General features: G+C 41.0%; 2 protein-coding genes across 2 annotated transcripts in view; one reads left to right on the top strand and one right to left on the bottom strand.

Annotated features, from left to right (window-relative positions):
• C4H1orf50 (chromosome 4 C1orf50 homolog) overlaps positions 1 to 21,003 on the bottom strand; it is a 124,096-nt gene that overhangs the window by 46,064 nt on the left and 57,029 nt on the right. The window lies entirely within an intron of this gene.
• The window catches only part of CLDN19 (claudin 19), a 38,506-nt gene continuing 31,951 nt past the window's right edge, over positions 14,449 to 21,003 (top strand). The window contains exon 1 of the mRNA XM_077250181.1: positions 14,449 to 14,810. Coding sequence (XP_077106296.1) covers positions 14,588 to 14,810 — 223 coding nt within the window. The 5' untranslated portion in view covers positions 14,449 to 14,587. The remainder of the gene's footprint in view (positions 14,811 to 21,003) is intronic.

The following is a 21,003-nucleotide window of genomic DNA, read 5'->3' as shown; positions in this document are numbered from 1 at the left end:
TGATGGAAAAGTATGCAGAAAATTGCCAGAAAGCAACCAAAACATTTTTTAAAAAAAAAAAATATTTCAGATTTACCAACTGTCAGAGAAAAACAGGGTTTCCCAAAACATCTTCCGCCTAAAAAAACTGACATTTATACCTACCGGAAAAAAATACTTGTGATGCTTTTCATTTCCTGGAGCAGTTTTGGGGAGTTTTAAGCGTTTTTTCCCTAAAGCTTTTTTTTTTTTCTTGGTGGGTTTTTTTTTTTCAGCATTTTGACTTGATGTGTCAAGTTTGGACCAGATTCTAGAAAGAATCCGTCCCCTAGAAAAGTGACATGACACTTTTTTTTTTTTTTTTTTTTTATAGACCGTTTTTTCAAAACCTGAAGAGGAAGAAAACTGTAAAAATCCAAAATATACGACCAGCAATGTGGATTAATATTGAACCGCAACTGGCGCTCCTACACTCGTTTTCACACATGCAGCACAGGCCATCAAAAGCGGAAAATGCATCAGCTGAATAAAAAAAAGCGTGCAAATTTTGCAGTGGATTTTGTTACTGATTCACTCTGAAAATCGCAGGCAGATTTGAAATGGAAAGTCTTCCACATCCACAGATTGGTTCTACAGCAAACTCAGAAAATGTACAAATTAAATTCGATTTGTGTAAGGCTGCTTTCACACTTGCGTTTTGATCTGCAGCGTTTTAGCGCTAAAAAAGCATGCGTTTTTTTTCTATACTTAACATTAAAAAACGCATGCGTTTTTTGCATGCGTTTTGACGCGTTTTCGGCAACGCATGCGTTTTTTGACGCGTGCGTTTAGTTGCAGAAATGCAACCTGTAGTAATTTCTGGAAAAAAAAAGGAAAACATATTTACAAGTTCAATGAAACCACAAAATCTTAACATGCAACCAATCAGAACGCAGCTTACATTTTTCCAGAGCAGTGCGAGACATGAAAGCTGAGTTATGATTGGTTGCTATGGGCAACTAAGCCAGTTTTGCTCTTAGACTGTTTTTGATCATCTCCCCCATTGTGTGCACTTTTAAGAAGTGAAATCATGATGCAGATTCTACATGTAATTTTTCTTTTTGCCGGCACTGTAGTTGTGGGAATAAAACTATTTTGTTTTTCGATCTGGTTTGAAACATACATGAGTGGGTGGGACCTCGTGTTATGAGTGTCTCAGTAGTGCAGCCTCAGGCTTTGGGCCTGGAATTTTAAGTGTCCAGTCACTGTTGGTAAATCATATCTGTAAATTGAGTAGTCGCTAAGCAACACATAGTACCAAGGCCTGCACAACGAAATAGACCTATAGGGAACCTGTCAGCAAGTCAACCCTCCGATCACTGGGGGTCCAACCGCTGGGACCCCCACCAATCCCAAGAACTGGTGGTCTTGTATAAAGGGAGCGATGGTCGATCATGCGCTCTGCCGCTGCGTTCATTATTAATGTAACCGCCGGAGATGGATGAACGCTGCGCTCAGGTGGGCTTCGGCCTACCCATGAGAGTGGATGGATGGCAGTGCACACGATCGACCACCGCTCCATTCACATGGGATTAGTGGTGGTCTCAGCAGTCGGACCACCAGCTATCGGGAAGTTATCCCCTATCCAGTAGATTTACTGTGTGTAAAGGGGGGAACCAAGGCAAAGTCAAGCAGTTGTCCATAGCAACCAAATATGAAGTGTTTCTGAAAAGTGGGAAATGGCATCTGGTTGATGTTGGCAACTGTTCTCCTTTTTACGTATGTATTATTTGATCTCCTTGATTAGATGATATAGCATTCCAATAGAAAATAGAGGACGGTTCCTCAACATCGAATACCCTTTTATTCACACAAAACCTGTAGAAAAGCCTGGTCTTGTTACCCTCATTCCCTCAAATAAGTGAAAACTGCTTTCAGTTCACATTCCAGTTTTATATGCCCAGGAATTGTCCTGATTTTGAGTTTTTTTTTACTTTAGAACACTCTCTTTGAGCCCTTCTTCACTAGCATTCTGCCAGCATTGTTGATGCTGGACCTTCCTTTTCCTTACTTCTCAGGACACATTGCTCCTGCTATTGTATGCAGTTTCGCAGAGTGGGAGCGCAGGAGCAAAGAAACAAGACCTGCACCTGCCTGTCATTGCTTGACCCTCACAAATTTAGGGAACTATTTCTGCTCTTTCCATCCAAAGACAAAACAATGCATTTTTTTTTATGAATCCAGAGCTAGGAGTGTATTCAATAAAAATGTAAAATTTAAAAAAAAAACAACTAACCTTCTTTCTTTGGGACTCATATTGTCCTGAAATGTACAAAAATAAGACTTAAAATAGTTAAAAATAGAAAATGAAACCTTAGAATATTAGGCACTTCACAACGTACGCTGATTTTGTAGTATAATAATATGAGGGATGGAACTTGAGGAAAATCAGATTTCTCAGCTTCATCCGGGGTACAGACGCGGGAGTACATGTCTCAGTAATTAAAAACAAACAAGTGTCTTCCCCCTTCTCTTTCTCCCATGAATTTTTATGTTTGTCTTGACTAAACGATTCATGCTAATACTGAAGAGTGCGTGTAGACACTACACAACCAGTATTATCAGAAGTAATCACACCCTGGTGATAAATACAGCTTTAGGCTTGACAGCGGAACTTCAGATACCGCCACTATCAAAAGTCAAAAGGCTGTGGCCTGCACTACTATGGCTCCGTGGGTTGTGGTGATTGGTGGATCCTGTGTTATCAGATGTTGTATAGCTGTGTTACTTATTACTGTAATCCTGCCTGTGATGATAATGAGCCTGCTGAAAATTTTTCCTTAAAGAACAGGACGTATGAACCTAACAAAGCCCCAGGAATCAGTGTCAAAATTGCAAGATTATTCATTTATTTATTTTTTTTTTAATAATGATCATGATATTGAAAAAAAATTCCCATTTTTTTTAATACACGTAACACAAAAATCTGATTTAAACAATAGGTCATTTTCTGATTTATATATTCCCTTTAAAGGGGTTGTCCACTACTAGCACAACCCCTTCTCGATCTGAATGTGTGCCCCCGTGAACAAAATAAAAACACTCATACTCACCTCCAGTGGCGGCACTGTCCCGCAGTGGCGGCACTCTCGTTCCCTGGGCTTCCGTGCGGTCGTTATGATGTGAGCCCTAATTTGAACATACTAGTTAAATGGAAGTGAGCGACCAGCCGCTGCTCTCACCTCTTCTTGATAGGAGGAGACGGTGACGCCAGCATGGGGGCAAACATTCAGATCAAGAATGGGATGTCCTAGTAATGGACAACCCCTTTATATCCATTTAGACAAGCCAATAATCATTGAAGGATGTTTCCAACTATTGGCGTGCATAAAAACTTCAATGATCACTTGAAGTTCATCAGGCAATTGGATCATTTATGCTGGGAAAAAAAATAGTTGCCGGCAGCACATCACCCCATCTAAGCAAAGGATGTGTTGCAAATTCCCACCAGCCTTTTTAAACAGGCCAGTAAAGAAGCACTGATCGCCCTGTATATAGTCAATTGGTGCACATTAGCCAGTCAATATTGATCCATCTAAATAAATCAGGGTGTCGGATGTTGGACCCCTACCTAAAGATGGGTCAATAAGCCTCTTTGTGACCAAGTCCAATTTTTCAAACCTGACGTGTCACTTTGTGTTAATAACTAGTGATGAGCGAATATACTCGTTACTCGAGATTTCCCGAGCATGCTCGGGTGACCTCCGAGTATTTTTTAGTGCTCGGAGATTTAGTTTTTTTTCACCGCAGCTGGATGATTTACATCTCTTAGGCAGCTTGATTACATGTGGGGATTCCCTAGCAACCAGGCAACCCCCACATGTACTTAGCCTGGCTAATAGATGTAAATCATTCAGCTGAGGCGATGAAAACAATCTCCGAGCACTTACAAATACTCGGAGGACACCCAAGCGTGCTCGGGAAATCTCAAATAACGAGTATATTCGCTCATCACTATTAATAACGCTCAAATAATTCAATATAATCCAGTGATTCTGAGATTGTCTTCTTTATGACACATTGATTCTGAGATTGTCTTCTTTATGACACATTGTATTTTATGATAGTGGTAAATTTAGGTTCGTATATTTTGCGTTTATTTATAAAAAAAAAAAATTGGAAATTTGAAGAAAATTTTCCAAAATTTGCAATTCTTAAACGTTCAATGTTTGTACTTATAAACCAGACAGTCATAACCACACACACAAAAAAACAGTTAACAAATAATATTTTCCATATGTTTACTCTACGTCAGCATCATTTTTCAAAAGGCCTTTTCATTTTGTTACAAGAGTTTGTTAGAAGAGTTTTAAAAAATTAGCGGCAATTTAAAAAAAAAAAAAATAAGGAGATTTACAATACTTAATTTGAAGGACCTTTTCAGCTTTGAAATGACTTTGAGGGTCCTATATGTCATAAAATCCCCAAAAGTGCTTCTATTTTAAAAGCAGGCAACTCTCAAGTTATTCATCTATAGTATTCAACTGATGCCTGCTGCGAAAGAGCAAAAAGTGGCCATGTTTGACCTGATGATAGGTCCTCGTTATGCCAGTATTTCCTTTCAATGAATGTTTTTCGAAAAAGTATCCACAGATAATAAGTGTAGTCCATGTACGGATGGAGAAGTACTCAAAGTGAAGAAGAATCCTTATTATCACACAGTTACATCTCAGTTACGCGTTCTTGATACATAAGATACTAAACATCAGCTAATAGTGAGCACATTGTTTCCCCGAGGGGCTTGTATAAATATTCTGGCATGTCGCACTCTCTGTCCTCCCACATACATTGCGTTGGAGAACGAAAATTTCCATTTAATGTGACCATTGTTAGTGGAGATTTGCATGAAAGACACGGCTAAGAACGGCGGCTGTGTTCCTTTCATTTGGAGTTTACATAAGAATGTTAAGAATTTTCGCCAGCTACATGTATGTCCATGTATTACACGGTCTAACTATCCACTGTCCATAGCAAATATCACGTCTCACTGGTGTAAAGGTGGTGGGACGTAAAGTCGAAAGTTTTATAAGAAGTGACCTATCATCGAAAGCTGTACCATAGTCCATTTGTGCAGTTGTAATTTAAGGTTGGCAATGGGGCAAGGTTCAGGGTCAAGACTAATAGGGGAAGGGGAAGAATAAGAAAGAAATAACGTAGCAAAAATTCCAGTGGGGTCCACAATAGTAGACAATGAAGTGTTGTGAACTCTATTTTTGGGCTCCCTCTAGTGGTCACAAGCGGTACTGTGTAGTGTTGTCTTTCTGCAGGTTGCAGCATCAGCTGGTTCGTTATCCTTGGTTGGTTTCTTATTTAGCTCACCTGGATACTCAGTTCCTTGCCTGTTATCAATGTATTCAGTGCTCTTCAGATTCCTTGTGTCTACCTTGCTCCCAGTCTCTCCAAGACAAGCTAAGTTTTTGTTTGATCATTTTTTGATTATCAGTGTTCATTATGTTTTTAGTCCAGCTCGCTAAAATGTGATTTCCTCGCTTGCTGGTTGCTCTAGGGGACTGAGTTTCTCCCCCCACACCGTGAGTTGGTGTGGGGGTTCTTGAAATCTCAGTGTGGATATTTTGAAAGGGTTTTTTACTGACCGCATAGATTCCCTTTTCTATTTTCTGCTATCTAGTATTAGTGGGCCTCATTTGCTGAATATGCTTTCACCCCTGTGTATGTGCTTTCCTCTTACCTCACCGTTATTATCTGTTGGGGGCTTCTATATCTTTGGGGATTATTTCTCTGGAGGCAAGAGAGGTCTTTCTTTCTCTCTAGGGGTAGTTAGTTCCTCAGGCTGGCTCGAGACGTCTAGGATTTTTAGGCACGTTCACCGGCTACTTCTAGTGTGTTTGGATAGGTTCAGATTTGCGGTCAGTCCAGTTTGCCACCTCCCTAGAGCTTGTCCTACGTTTGTTACTTAGCTGGAGTAATTTGTGATCCTCAACCACTAAGGATCATAACAATGAAGCTGTCGTTATACCATAGGTTTAGTATATGCAGAGTTTCTTCTATGAATTACTTTAATGTCTTATCAATCAAAAATCGGAGGAGGTTCTTGATGTTTATGGGGTTCTCTGATGTCCGCCACCAGTACCAATGAGACTTTTATAGGAGATATGGTCCTCGGGACATTTAAAGACCAAGACTATGAGAGTGGATTGTTATAGTAGTGGACACTAGATATTTTCGGAGTTCAAACTATGGATCCTATAGATTGCTGAGCGCTTCGGGTTGTGGAAGAGTCATACGGTAACTTGAGTCTCCTAAATCCCAGTGCAAAATCAATGTGAAGGTCTCCAGTAGGGGCGGACATATCATTGGTGCAACCAGTGCAGCCAAAAAGGCGCCCAAAAAGTAAAAGGGCATATTTTGACCTCCAAAGCAGGTGTAATTGTGCAATATAATGGGCCCCAAATATTGTTCTTGCACGGTGGCCCTTTTCTGCCTGTGTCCGCCAGTGGTCTCCAGCTACCATGTGCCTCTCATAATACTGATAATACTTATCTTTATAAAGGGAACTTATCCATGTATGGCCTATTGTTTAAATAAGGTTTTTGTGTTAAAATTTATTTTTAAAATATTTTTGCCAATTTTTCTTTCACCATATGATTATCGGTCTTAAAAATAAAAAATGGAAATCTTTCAATTTTACAACTGCTGGCATGCCCTGATGGAGGACCTTAAATTGTACTAGTGGAGGTACCATAGGATGGATATACACCGTGTACTACCAGCATATGGCACGGTATATATCCCCGTATTCCCACCTCTGAATCTTCCTTGTAAATGTCGCCTTTTATAATAAGGGTATTGTCAGTGCAGCTCCCATGTGCATTGTCTGGGAAATGTCGCCCATAATTACTTACAACCACGGTCGCCTTCATCACCGACGGCATTTGGTTTTATTTGTGGTCTCCAGCCTGTGATACATTTAATGGCATCACACCCGCACCGCCGGCTTGTCTGACACTTTTTAAATAGATTCTTGTTATCCGTCTTGTTGTTTTTGTCCACAGTGTTATTCAGGGTAATTATTAGTCTGTACAGAAGGATGAATGCAGCCCAGGGAATCCTGTCCTTCTGCAGTCTGATGATTCCCCGTGTCTGCCCGCAGCATTGTGCCAGTCAGACATGGCTGAGAAGTGAAAACATTCTGATTTTGGATGATTGGGAGATCTGGCACCTCATGTTTCCCCTTGAGTTCTTTCTGCAATAGGGACTTTATTGAAGTCTGGTTACTTTGAATGACACAGAACCTGAAACCTGCTGTGAGGTGCAAACAGATTGTCCCAGGTCACCCACCAATTCCTCAGGGTAACAAGTGGAGACCTTCCACCCCTACAGTTGCCATTTATCTACTCTTTGTATTGTAATTTGAAGAGCCATATATACTCCCATACATACCCTCGCTACAGGTATGTCTGGATTCAGGGGTCTAGTAGGGGGAGCTGAGGGAGGGACACGTCCTGAGTGCTGAAGAGCTTCATGCTTTTAGATGCAAGTGACCAGGACTACTGGTGTCAGGAGGAAAGTGACCTGTAGAGATGGCTGGGCTCCGAGGGGATCTCAGGGGCCACTGTGATCTGGATTTACAAGCTGCAAGATTTTCAAGCTGAGTGGGTGGTAGGCAGTCAGGCCATTGCGACCCTGTCATCTAAAAGCTAGGGTTCATCTTAGCCTTCCCAAGAGGTGACCACATAGGCATTTTCAGTCCACGAGGGTATTGTCATTCCTTGTAGAGACCACCGGTTGGCACAGGACGTCTTAATTAGCGGTGTTACTTGAAGCTTGCAGGACACAAAGCAAAATCTCCAACAGGACCCCCAACTCACAGATCTCTAGTAGTTTTAGTCTTCTCTTATGGGCCAAATGGACCTTTTGGGCCCCTTTTGGGCGACTGCAGCCCCTGCACCCACTATAGGTAAACCTCTGGTCTTCATGCAAATAATCTATCCGGCATAATGTGGAACTGCAATGGATTTGAGCAACGACCATATAGTTCCCCAATATAATTTTGCCCATCCATCATTTCTCTAAACCTTGTGGAGGGCCCTAGACCCAATGTAACCGCTAAAGTCATAGAGCGACTTTCTGATGGTGATAATGGAGTGAAGGTGCCCAAATCTGTAAGATGAACAACAATTAACTAAAGAGTGAAGCTCCATTTGGTTTCTTCTTGTGCTGCAGAAGGGTCTTTGGACCCCCTCCGGCACCAGAACACAGTTGGGTATGTATCCCCTATAGCTGCTCCTTTGGACATGGTATTGTACGCCTGCTCGTAACGGCAAGTGGCCGGACAACCATGTGATTGCACAATATTGGTCTGGTCGAAAACAAAAGCCGCAGACTAGGCTGATTTCAGGGTATTTATCTGCACCATAACAATATAAAAGCAGACTAGGCAAACAATGCTATTTGCTTTTGTGGACCGCCTGTACGCATGTCATCTCATTAGTAGTAAGTGACGGACCAATTATTCCTGGGAATTCTCCGGAACAGGAGAAGCAGGTTGTCATGGCAATTCAGCTGTCATGGTCATGTACCATGAAAGATTAGGACTGTCACGCCAAGTTAAAGATTAATTTCAATTTCAAAGCAGTATCGAAAAAAAAAATGAGTAAAATCTGTCGTTCTCATTCCAATTTTAATGTTTAACAGCTTGCAAGGGACGTTCCTGGAGATCTGGGAATCTCGTCATTAACTGTTTACACTCTGAATCTAAAAGCTTTCTGATACAGAGCTCCTAATCATCTACATAGGCAAAAGATAAAGGTTTAACTACCGGCAGCCACCACTGGGGGGAGCTAACCGCATACAGTTTATACATTGAACTGAGTAATAACACAGTATTCAGCAGACTCTTGAGCTCCCTCTAGTGGCGAAGCAGTGTTACATTTTCAATATAAGTCTACAGTGGGGCTATAAATAATATAAAGAAATAGTTATAAGAAAATAGATATAAAAATAGAGAAAAATACAAGGTGATCAAAATTCATAGAGAAATTAATCGACAAAGGATTTGAGCCAAAAAAAATCACATAAAAATGTGATTGCAGGACTAATTATCTAAAAGTCACTACAATATTTTTAATGGTCGTTTTTTTAGTTGTCTGCTTTGTAGCTATGTTAGGGAACAGCAATGATCAAATCAAAATGTTATGTACTCTCAAATTCAACTTTTGACTTTTTTTTGCTATCATAGTGCTTAAAGGGGGCTGTCTGTCTGGCTCTTTAGCTAAGCCAGTCTCCTTCTTTGTCACGCCATTAAAGGAGCTGGCTTAGGTAATGAACAGTCCACTACAAGCACATCTACAACACAGTGCATGAGAGAAAGTTCCCTGTCTGGAGAATGAATGGTGCTTCTTGAAGCTATGGACTGGAACTGAAATTTGGACAGTGAGTCCTGACGCTTTTTTTTTTTTTTTAAAAACACAGTTGTGTTTTTAAGTGCAGAATTAAAACTTTTCAGTAATGAAAAAAAGCATTAAAAATGTTGCTTCCAACCCAAAAATGCATAAAAAATGCAGTAAAAATTCAATAATCAGAGGGATAAAAGGCAGAAAAATAATGCGGTATTTATGCTACATGTGAACACGGTCTTGCTTGGGGTTTTCCTGGGATTGAGGACATTGGCGTCACCTCTCTGATGGCTCTACGGGTATAGTTATAACCTCATTGACCATTAGAAACTTGCTTTGTCACAGAGCAGGTGATGAAGTCAGAGTGAAATAACCCCAGGCTGTGTTAATGCCTCACTAGATGCCATTATTATTAGTAAAAACACACTGGAAGGTATTGTGAGAAATAGAGTTGACTTTTCCTTAAAAAAATCACTGGGACTTAGCTTGTGACAACGCCGAGATGATCTAATGTGGGGGTCAGCGTAGTTACAATCTTATGCCAAGTTCACACTACCGGAACCTGAGATACTCGTCCATTCTTGTCTGTGAGTAGACGGATCATCCGTGTAATATCTGGTGTCTACGTTGCAGTTTTTTAAAGGGGTTGTCCGGCCTTAAGCTGCAAGTCTGCAGTCACTCTATGTGACTGCAGACTTGTGAATCCTCATGGCGAGCACACTGCGTGCTGTGAAGATTCACCTGGGAGTAATTTTCATACATTCGGTCACATGCCGATTAGTCGGGCGCAGTCTCGCTCAAAGCAAATGCATTGAGCAAGGCCAGACAAGTCTAGTCTGAATGTAACCAGAAGTATGCAAATTGCATAATTGCAGTCACATGCAAACGGAGCGCAGTACATGCAATGTTAGGATTCACAAGACAGGGTCACATAGAGTGACTGCAGGCTTGTAGCTTAAGGCCGGACAATCACTTTTACATAGGAATTTCATCTTGTAAATTGTAATAACTGCTGATGTATAAAAATAGAGATGGGAAAAATGTCGGCTTTATTCTGGATGAAAGTCGGGCGATTTTTCTTTTTAGGCGCTCGTGTGAACTTAGCCATTAGGTTCATCATTAGGGAGATGTGCAGAATGGATCAAGCTCGGTACATGAATGGTTGGAGGACCCTGACTGGTCAGCCGTGTGGCCTCTAGGTAATTATGGTCACTTGAGTTCTTGGTTGACTGGTCCTTTCTCATAATACGGAAGGTGGAATGTAAATGCTGTCATGTTCACCAGCTGGAACCTTGCAAACTGTGATACAAAGACTAGTGAAGCACAAACTGCCTGGACCCTGCTGGGAACATGTGAGAGCCTGAAGGTCCAACCGGACTGGGGTTCCCCATGGTGATATTAATCCTGCTGGATGGAAAAGTCACAAGAACGGAGTATGCAGACAAAGAAATCCAGTAAAAAGGGATTAATAGGAAAAACAAAAGTACAATAACCTAAAGGGGTACAGATAAGGCCAATAAATGGAAAATTCCCTCTGTGACACAAACCTTAGGCTCTGGTCCCATCACGTTAGCGCTCTGATAGAGGTCGCTCTCGGTGAGACAGACGATTGTTCATTTTGACTGGTGCCTGTCTGCCTGACCAACGAACGTGCAGTGTCGTTCAACAACCTGGTGGAAAATATTGGATATTTTTTGGGGGACTAATAATAAGCACTACTTGAAAAATCCAGCATAACCAATGCTTTCTGAGATGTTTTATTCTTCTATATAGGATGATCATTTGTCAGCCCATTTTTGTCCAATTTAAATGGAGGTCTTAAAACAACGGTGGAGGTCAAAAGGACCCTTTTAGGCATCCACTCGGTAAATAGGGGCTTATGGATTTGTTTGCGCTTTCCTGGCACTTAAAATGTACATATGCCATCATTTCTATTTCTTTTTCTGTTCTCCAAGGTCTCTAGACAAGACCTTCGACATAACCGTTTCAACCGGAATCAAAATACCAAAGGGACATGTGGCCATTGTGGGGGCCTTCGATATAGGAGGTGCTGTTTTTGGTCCCATTTATTTACCCGTACCCTCTATGGTGAGTGGCAAGAAAAGACCAAGTTTAAGCTTTTCTTTGGGGTCCCAGTTTACAAAATGAGTAGTTAGCTATGATGTCAGAGCCACCTTAGTACAAGTGCCACATGACCTCCAGCTTTAACTTTGGAGAGTGGTCCATAAGCCGCTATGACACGTATGGTACCAGCCATTGGTCTAGCGGGACAGAACTGAAGTTGGCATTGCCCTTCAATCATATAAGGAGGTATATGAAAAATTGTCTCACCCTTCCATCCATGGGAGGGTGGCATGAACCTGCCTGTAGAGAGGAGGTCCCATATTTTTGCTATGAAGGCTCTTTTGTAGAAGGCAACAACTTAGAGGAGGAGAACGTATTCTTCATTGGTCTCTGCCCCTTTAACGATGTAGTTCCCAATAAATAAAGGAATCGCTCGAATAGATGGATTTTAGGAATTCGTCATCTAAAACGAATAATAAAAACAACACATTTTCACCAAGTGTTACATATAAAACTGAATTAATGGTTTCTCCTTCACACAATGGCTCTTATGTGTCCTCACTGTCCAAACTTTGTTTCTCGGCAGCACAACTCCACGATTATATGGATGTGATTTCATTCTGCGGCACAAGCTTCTTAAATCGTACTCAATGAACGGCTTTGTTGGAAAACCCTGACGTGATTGAGTTTGGACCCACACACATGTTCATTAACCCACTGAACCGGGGAGGGAAGACAATGCGTTCTGTGCTGTAGAAGCTTCGGGGGTCACACTGGCCACATAGCAGTATCAAAGCGAAGCCCGTACACTTGTACACACTGTATAATATGTCTTATCTAAGTCCTATATACACTACCAAAAAATGATCCTTACAGAGTGAAATATCTAGCCCTTAAAGGGATATTCCCAACATTTAAAGTTATCAAGCAATAGTTGATTATTTTCTGACTTGTGGGGGTCCAAACGCTGGAACTACAACTGACCCTGAGAACAGGTCTCTAAAATACCCTGATGGTATGAATTTCTAGCCAGGCATGCTCCATTCATTTCCTATGGGACGGCCGGAGATAGCCGAATACAGAGCTTACCTTTTTCTAGCAGTCCCATAGAGAATGACTGAAGCAGTCCAACAGGACACTGCTACCTTCTTAAGGGGGGGCCCAGTGGCACCCACTGATCATAAAGTTATCATTTATGCCATGGATATTGAGTATAACACTTTAAAGGGTCTATCACCAGTTTTCAAAAGATAAACTGGAGACATAAATAGATTTTGTAGACCTGATGAGGCTGCTGTACTTACTATGAAAAGCAAGTCAGAATGGTTGAGTAAACCTAATATTAAAAAGAGCATTTCATAAGGCCAAATGGATTCAGTCTCTGCACACCCAGCCAGACTGACAGCTGCAGCTTGTACTGAGCAGTGTGAGACCTCAGCAGCAGCAGGGAGGAGGGACACAGAGGAGATGTCAATAAGGCTAAGGGGGCAATGATTAACTGTCAAAAAGGACTATACAACCATTCTGGGTCTGTTCGCATGGAATATTTTTCACGTGGATTTTGAAGCAGATCTGTTTCGAAATCCCCAGCAAAACCTGTTTTAAATAGTCGCAATACTCGTCCTACTGATTTCAATGGGAAATCCACATTGCCGTTCATGCAGCGTGGTTTGTCTGTTTCCTTCCAGAGAGATTCTAAAAACCTCTCTGCGGGAAAAAAAGAAGTGACATGTTACATCTCTGCTATAAAGAGGATCTGCTCCAAAGATTATATTCTCAAGTCAAAAATCTGCGAAAGAAACACATTGAAAAATGAATCTTCGAAAACCTCTTAAAAACTTCTTCAAAACTGCATTAAAAAAACTCTTAAAAACACCCTGTTATATCTGAAAACCTCATCAAAAATCACAAGGAGGCATCACCTGGATTTTTTTTCTTTAGAAAACCACATTGGGTTTGTTGGTTTAAGAAAGAAAAAAACTTTGTGTGAAAATATCTTTAAAGGGAATCTGTCAGCAGATTTTTGCTATGTAATCTGAGAACTGCACAATGATTCCAGTGATGTATCATTTAGTTTACTGGGTGCAGCAGCTATGACAGAAGCAGTTTTCTCTGATGCAAGTCTAGCAGAGCTCAGAATGCTGAGCCCTGTATAACCTCGCCCACATCACTGATTGGTAGTGGGGGCGGGGTTACACAGTTTAGCCTGACTGGCCTGCACATGAGTCCTAGTCAGGCCGTAATAATCTCTTCCTGATAAAACACTGATTGTATTGAAACTACAACACAAAGCCTAGTAAATGACACATCCCTAGAATCAGGGTTTCTGTCCCTACATTATACTGCTGTCAGATTAAACAGCAAAATCCGGGTGACAGATTCCCTTTAAACGGGAGCTGAATCCAAGTGTATTTTTCTGACATGTCGACATGACACTGTAAGCTGACGATTATATCAGCTCTACAAGTAAAGCTCTCCGCAATCCAGCTTCAGTTATGTCCTTCTTGTACAAATATGGATCTAGAAGTGTTTAATTTTCAAGAAACATTGAAATAATATATAATATGCAGTTTGGAACAAAACAGGATCAATTACCAATGTAGTAACGATATTGAGAATTTTGGCTACACATTTGCATGGGTGAACGTAAGGCGGATTTTAGTTTACAGATAATTGCGCAAATGATCAGAAATGATCGTTCCTACAAAAGGAGTTTACAAAGTGTTAATCCTAAATTCCAGCGTTCTGCCTTTCCCTCTGTGGGTGTTCCTATGAATTCCATTAATGTGAGGACCAGCCTTCCTCGCATTCTGTCAGCTGCTTCTAGACATTAGTGCCAGTTGTGGGTTTTTTTTTCATCTTCTTGTTACCACTTTGTCCCCTACGTGTCCTAGAGACTCGGCCAAGGGTAACCATGAAGTTCTGGAGACACAAGTGTCCCATCCACATCTCAGCCTGGGAGGAGCGCACCGTCATCAATTGCTACTGAACGCTATCATCCTCCTCTTCCTCCAAACTTGCAGGGAAAGTGACTATTTTGTACCTTGCGACTTTATCCCACCATCTTCTTCCCGGACCTATAACGGGGCGCATTAAAGGGATCCTTTTTTTTTCGCTTATTCCAGTAGTTGAACTTTATTAATTAAGCCATGGCGAATTCGGGGATCCAGCTCCTTGGCTATTTTCTGGCTCTGGGAGGATGGATTGGAATCATCTCAACCACAGCGTTACCTCAATGGAAGCAATCATCCTATGCCGGAGATGCCATCATCACCGCAGTGGGACTATATGAAGGACTGTGGATGTCATGTGCTTCCCAGAGTACTGGGCAGGTGCAGTGCAAAGTCTACGACTCTCTGCTCTCCCTGGAAGGTGCGTAACGAGACCGTCATGGGGGTCGTATATTTATGCACTTAATTAGATTGATTTATGATGCTTTGATTAATAATACGTGACCTTATTCTTGGTTTGGCGGAAGGAGCGATGGTGCATGTGTCCCAGGTCCTGGGTGCCAAGGGTGATGCCAGCAAGCCACCAGGGGTAACAGATGCACCGCTACATCAGAAAACTGTATATATATATATATATATATATATATATATATCTATACACATAAATATATATTTATATTTTTATATATATGCTGTATATATATATATATATACATATATATATATATATATATATATATATATATATAGTTCCTCACTGAGCAATCACTTGTTTTAAGGAACATTGATGCTCTATATGAATTCTGCACATACGGAGATTATTATAGGTTTATGCACAAACAGTTATTTTGTCTTCAAACAGCGGCTAAAAGTTACTTGACTCTTTTTTTTTTTTTTTTTTGTTCCTTCGCAGAATAATATGAAAGCTGCATGCATGTATTGCTATTTTATCCGGAACTTCTAAAAAATTCAATAACTAAATTAATATCAAAATTTGCAAAAGTTTTTATTACAGGTCATCACACAAGTCACTTTCTAATTGGTGTTAAATAACGAAATACATTTATGTTCAATTATGTCTTTATGATATTATAAATTATTATTCTTAATAATTATTAATATTATTGTACCATAACATTGATATTTAACACAAAAATATAAAATAAATGAGAAAAATAAGACATTTCCGTTCATTATAATATTATAAAATATTATTATTGTTACTGTTCTACCATAACATTGATATTTAACGCAAACAGATAAAAGAAATGGAAATGGTGATGACGAGTGTGCTAATAATAATACTGTGATAATAGTTGTTATATGACATGTTAATCGTATGTGATGTGAGTAACATGTATTATCCTTTTTATTATCTTACAGTTTTTGTTTCCACTTAGTATCTTTTTCTTTAGGTTTGAGTTACTAGAAAAGACTTAAACAAAGTATCGGGTATTTATTATTCATGTGCAATCGATAATGCGCTGCGCATTGAAAAATCCAAGGACAAAGAAGAGTTTAACATTCCAGCCTAATTATCCTGAGCGAGATTTATAGGGTACAATGTAGACGTCTTAAGTCTTTGGTAATGCCAGTTGCGTGTTACTGTAGCAGGTTATTATTGGTGAACGGCAAGGGCAGGTTTACATGGAATCTGCTGCAAAAATCTGGATCCGACTCTCTGATTTCTGTTGCGGATTTGTAGTTTGACATTCCGAAGATCCACCTCTCTAACCTCACTTAAAGGGGTTTTCAGGTTTCCGAAAATTCCCTGTCCCCCAATTGCCGTTTGTTTTAAAAGCAAAAACTGCGCTCTACTCACCCCCTCTGGATCCGGCAGTGAGTCTCTGCTGCTCCTTTGTGCAGTGCTGACGTCACATTGACAACGCTGCAGCCAATCGGTGATTTCAGCAGCTCTGAGCTGCTCATTCCATCAACTCTGAGCTCAGTGATGGCCATATTGCTATCGATGTGATGTCACTCAGCGCTACAGATAATGAAATACATCTGCAGGTGCAGCAGAAACTCATTGCTGGACCTGGGGAGGATGAGTAAAGCGCACGGTTTTGTTTTAAAAACAAACAATAGATTGAGGACACAGATTTTCTGAAACTGCTAATCCCCTTTAATTCATCTAATCCACCTGACGTGGTTTCTGCATCGAATCTGCATCAAAAGATGACATGATAAATCTTATTGGTATTTATAGGGAATCTGTCAGCAGGATTTAAGAGGCTGAAGAGCTGTAGTAGATCTGAAGCCTCCGTCACTCCACCTCTATTCCCCACCCAGCACCATCTCCTCCTATGTGACTTTCAGCCTCTAAGCTTTGTGATTTCAGGCAAAGGCTGACTATCAAGCAGGAGGAGATGGTGCTGGGCGGGGAATAGAGCTGGAGTGACGGAGGCTTCAGTCTACCATGGTCATTTCCTTATCAATTCAAACACTGATTTGTCAGTAACAGAGGAACGCACTGGCCATGGAAAGGTATTGCTGGACTTGACTTTTGAAGAGTTACATGGGTATATAAATGGTATGAAATGCTGCTGACAGATTCCCCTTAAATCAGCCCATGGAAGATAGGATTCAAAATTATCTTGGATTTCAAGCAGATTTTCAACATAATTTATTTTTGAATTTACATCATGTAGACTTGTCCTATGTATTAAAAAAACATAATAAAAAATGTTGCTAGTAATAAATATGGGATGATAAATTCCAGAATGTCCATGATGCTCATTGTTACTATCAGTGCTTGGTTTTATCGGACGGACATTGGTTCAGGACACCTAACGGGTAAATGCTCAGTCCTGAATGTAATCGTTTTTAAGGGCATCAAATGCTCATAAACATATTCCATGCATTCGGTAATACTAGGAACATGGCCTAATGCAGCATATATGCACAATGTAAAAAGCCCCTTTATAGTTTAAAGGGGTTCTCTGCTTTGGGTAATTTCTGCTTGTTAGAAGGGGCACAGTATGGTTAATCACATGGCACCCCAGTGCAGAAACCACCAGTTATCACTGTAATCAGCGGAACCTAGCAGTAAAGCCCCCATACACAATGCGTAAATGTCGGATAAAGGATCTGAGCTATCTATCCCGACTCCCTTGTAGTCAGTAACTAGAGTTGAGTGAATTTTTCAAAATTTGCTTCCGATTACGATCAGCAGCGAATATTGTTTCTGCAATATTCCCCAACACAGTCAAACGTCATTGGAGTCAATGGGAGTAGAAATTACCGAATATGTTCAGAACCGATCATCAAATATACATTCGGCACGAATAGGGTACCAATATGGCACGAATACGGAAAATTCATACTTGGCAACCGAATTTGAACATATTCGCTCAACATCAGTAGCGATTGACTTGGCTGAGCACTCCTTTGTTACTATGCGAGTGCTGCTGTCCTCTCCAGACTCCTCTATCCTCTCCAGACTCCTCTGTCCTCTCCAGACACCTGTCCTCTATAGACATTTGTTGCCTCCAGACTCCACTGTCCCCTCCAAACTCCTCTGTCCTCTCCAGACTCCTTTGTCCTCTCCAGTGTCCTCTGTTTTCTCCAGACTTCTTTGTCCTCTCCAGACTCCTCTGTCCTCTCCAGACACCTGTCATCTATAGACATTTGTTGCCTCCAGACTCAACTGTCCCCTCCAGACTCCTCTGTTCCCCCCAGAATGCTCCAGCAGCGGCTTATCTTTAAGAAAACAAGAGCATCTTTCATTGTAAATCCAATGTGCCTTATCCTTCTCTCCCTCGGCATTATCTGTCAGGGGAGAGTAGAGAAACCCCCTATACACATTAGACTTTCTGACGACCTTGCCGATATCAACAGATTTAGGCAACCCTTGTGTGTATGTATCGTGGATCGGGATGGTAGCCGTGGGCTAGGTACTCGTGCTTCCGGCCCTGATACGCTACTTAAAAATGGGGATCCTGGCTGGGTGTGTGGACTTTAGCTGTGAGGACGCTATACCCTTGCAGACCACATGATGATGTAGACTTCGGCTGCCCAGGACCAGACATTGTAGCGTTCAATGAGGGAGACCACCATTGAAAAATAATCTGTATTTTACAAAACAATAAAGTGGGAAGTATGTACAGTACAGCGGATAGCGGGTGTATAACTTCCTGGACGTTCCTCTTATAACATAGAGCATCTTCATACACATTCCCGTTCCTTCTCGCTCTCCCTCTGTCCGTTAACCCCTCTCTCTGTCTTCGCCACCACCCAGTTCAGAACTTCGGGGGCTTCCATAGTCCCCAACGACAGCACCTGTAACCGGTAAGCGAGAGTTCTATTCTTCAACCCGCGGTTCTGCGTCATTTTCCCCTTAGGAGAGCTTCTTATGCCACTATGGTTGTTACTGAGCTTCTCTTCTTGCCAACACCTTGGAACTACCGCATGGGGCACTCTATCTCTTCAACAGAAGCAAAAGCGAATATCCAGCACCAGATTCTTCTGTTAAAAAGCCATTCTTTTATTTATCAAAACACAGAAAAATAGAGTAGTCGCAACTTAACATCCAAAAAATGTAAAAAAAAATGTATGCAAACGGGTTTCAGATGATTGTCTGTAACCCCTTACTGCCATTGGACGGAAAAGTACATCCAATGGCAGTACCCTCGCTTTGATGTGGGCTTCGGCGGTGAGTCTGCATCAAAGCCGGGACATGTCAGCTGTTTTGAACAGCTGACATGTGCTCGCAATAGGCGCAGGTGAAATTGCGATCCACCCGCACCTATTAAATAGTTAAATGCCCCTGTCAAACTCTGACAGCGGCATTTAATGCACACTTCCGGCCATCGGGACGGAAATAAGCGCACCGCTGACGCCTGTCACGTGATCGGGGGTCATTGGTTCGTCGGCATGACAACCAGAGGTCTCCTTGAGACCTCTATAATTGTTGATGCCGGATTGCTGTGAGCCCCACCCTGTGGTTAGCGCTCGTAGCAATGATTTAAATTCTGCTACATAGAGGCGATCTGAGCATCACCTCTATATAGCAGAGCCGATCAAGTTGTGGCAGCTTCTAGTCTCCCATGGAGGCTAATGAAGCATGCCAAAAATTAAAAACAATAGTCTTAAAAATATAAAAAAAATTAAAATATATAAGTTTAAATCACCCCCCTTTCCCCCCCTTCAGAATAAAACAATAAAAAAATAATAAAACATGCACATATTTTGTATCGCCACGTTCAGAATCATCCAATCCATCAATAAAAAAAGGATTAACCTGAACGCTAAATGGCATAGCGAGAAAAAAATCGAAACGCCAGAATTACGTTTTTTGGTCGCCATGACATTGCATTAAAATGCAATAACGGGCGATCATGAGAACGTATCTGCACCAAAATGGTATCATTAAAAATGTCAACTCGGCGCCCAAAAAATAAGCCCTCAACCAGCCTGAGATCACGAAAAATGGAGACGCTACTGGTATCGGAAAATGGCAACAAAAAAATTTATTTAGCAAAGTTTGAACATTTTTTTCACCACTTAGATAAAAAAGAACCTAGACATGTTTGGTGTCTATGAACTCGTAATGACCTGGAGAATCACAATGACAGGTCAGTTTTAGCATTTAGTGAACCTAGCAAAAAAGCTAAACAAAAAACAAGTGTGGGATTGCACTTATTTTTCCATTTACACTGCACTTGGAATTTTTTTCCCATTTTTGAGTACATGACATGCTAAAACCAATGACGTCGTTCAAAAGTACAAGTCGTCACGCAAAAAAATAAGCCCTCACATGGCCATATTGATGGAAAAATAAAAAAGTTATGGCTCTGGGAAAAAGGGGTGCGAAAAAAAACTAAAACTCAAAACCGAAAAAAGCTCCAGTCATGAAGGGGATAATCATTGCATATTAAAATGTGGATTGAATGGCATATTATGTCATGACCTGTGTTGACACCTTACTAAAAGAAACCATGTCATTGATGTTAATAGTCGCATGCAAAATTATTATATGACAAAAAATTCAATTAATTTTCAATATTCTGCCAATACTTCATATTCTGTAACATCACAGAATAGTGAGGAATTGACCTCTTATACTAATAAAATGGAATCTTTTCAATAACATTGTTCACTTTATCTATTAAGATCACATGCAAGGGGCTTTATTCAACAAGCTAAAGATCTAATGCGATGCTCGTAAATAAAAATCCTTATTACTCTGGTAATTCTCGTTCTCCTATATTGAACACATTTCAGGAATTTGTAGAGGACAATCTTTTTACTTTGAAGCAACAAATTTGGAGCCAACCTGCAACATTTAATCTTACATACATAGTAACATAGTTATTAAGGTGGAAGGAAGACTTTAAGTCCATCTAGTTCAACCCATAGCCTAAAGGTACCTTCACACGAAGCGACGCTGCAGCGATAGCGACAACGATGTCGATCGCTGCAGCGTCGCTGTTTGGTCGCTGGAGAGCTGTCACACAGACCGCTCTCCAGCGATCAACTATGCCGAGGTCCCCTGGTAACCAGGGTAAACATCGGGTAACTAAGCGCAGGGCCGCGCTTAGTAACCCGATGTTTACCCTGGTTACCAGCGTAAAATCTAAAAAAAACAAACAGCACATACTTACATTCACGTC

Source organism: Ranitomeya variabilis, chromosome 4, assembly GCF_051348905.1.
Source record: "Ranitomeya variabilis isolate aRanVar5 chromosome 4, aRanVar5.hap1, whole genome shotgun sequence".
In the NCBI taxonomy this organism is placed as follows: domain Eukaryota; kingdom Metazoa; phylum Chordata; class Amphibia; order Anura; family Dendrobatidae; genus Ranitomeya; species Ranitomeya variabilis.
The sequence above is the reverse complement of the archived record's forward strand: the minus strand, read 5'-3'. Positions and strand labels throughout refer to the sequence as shown.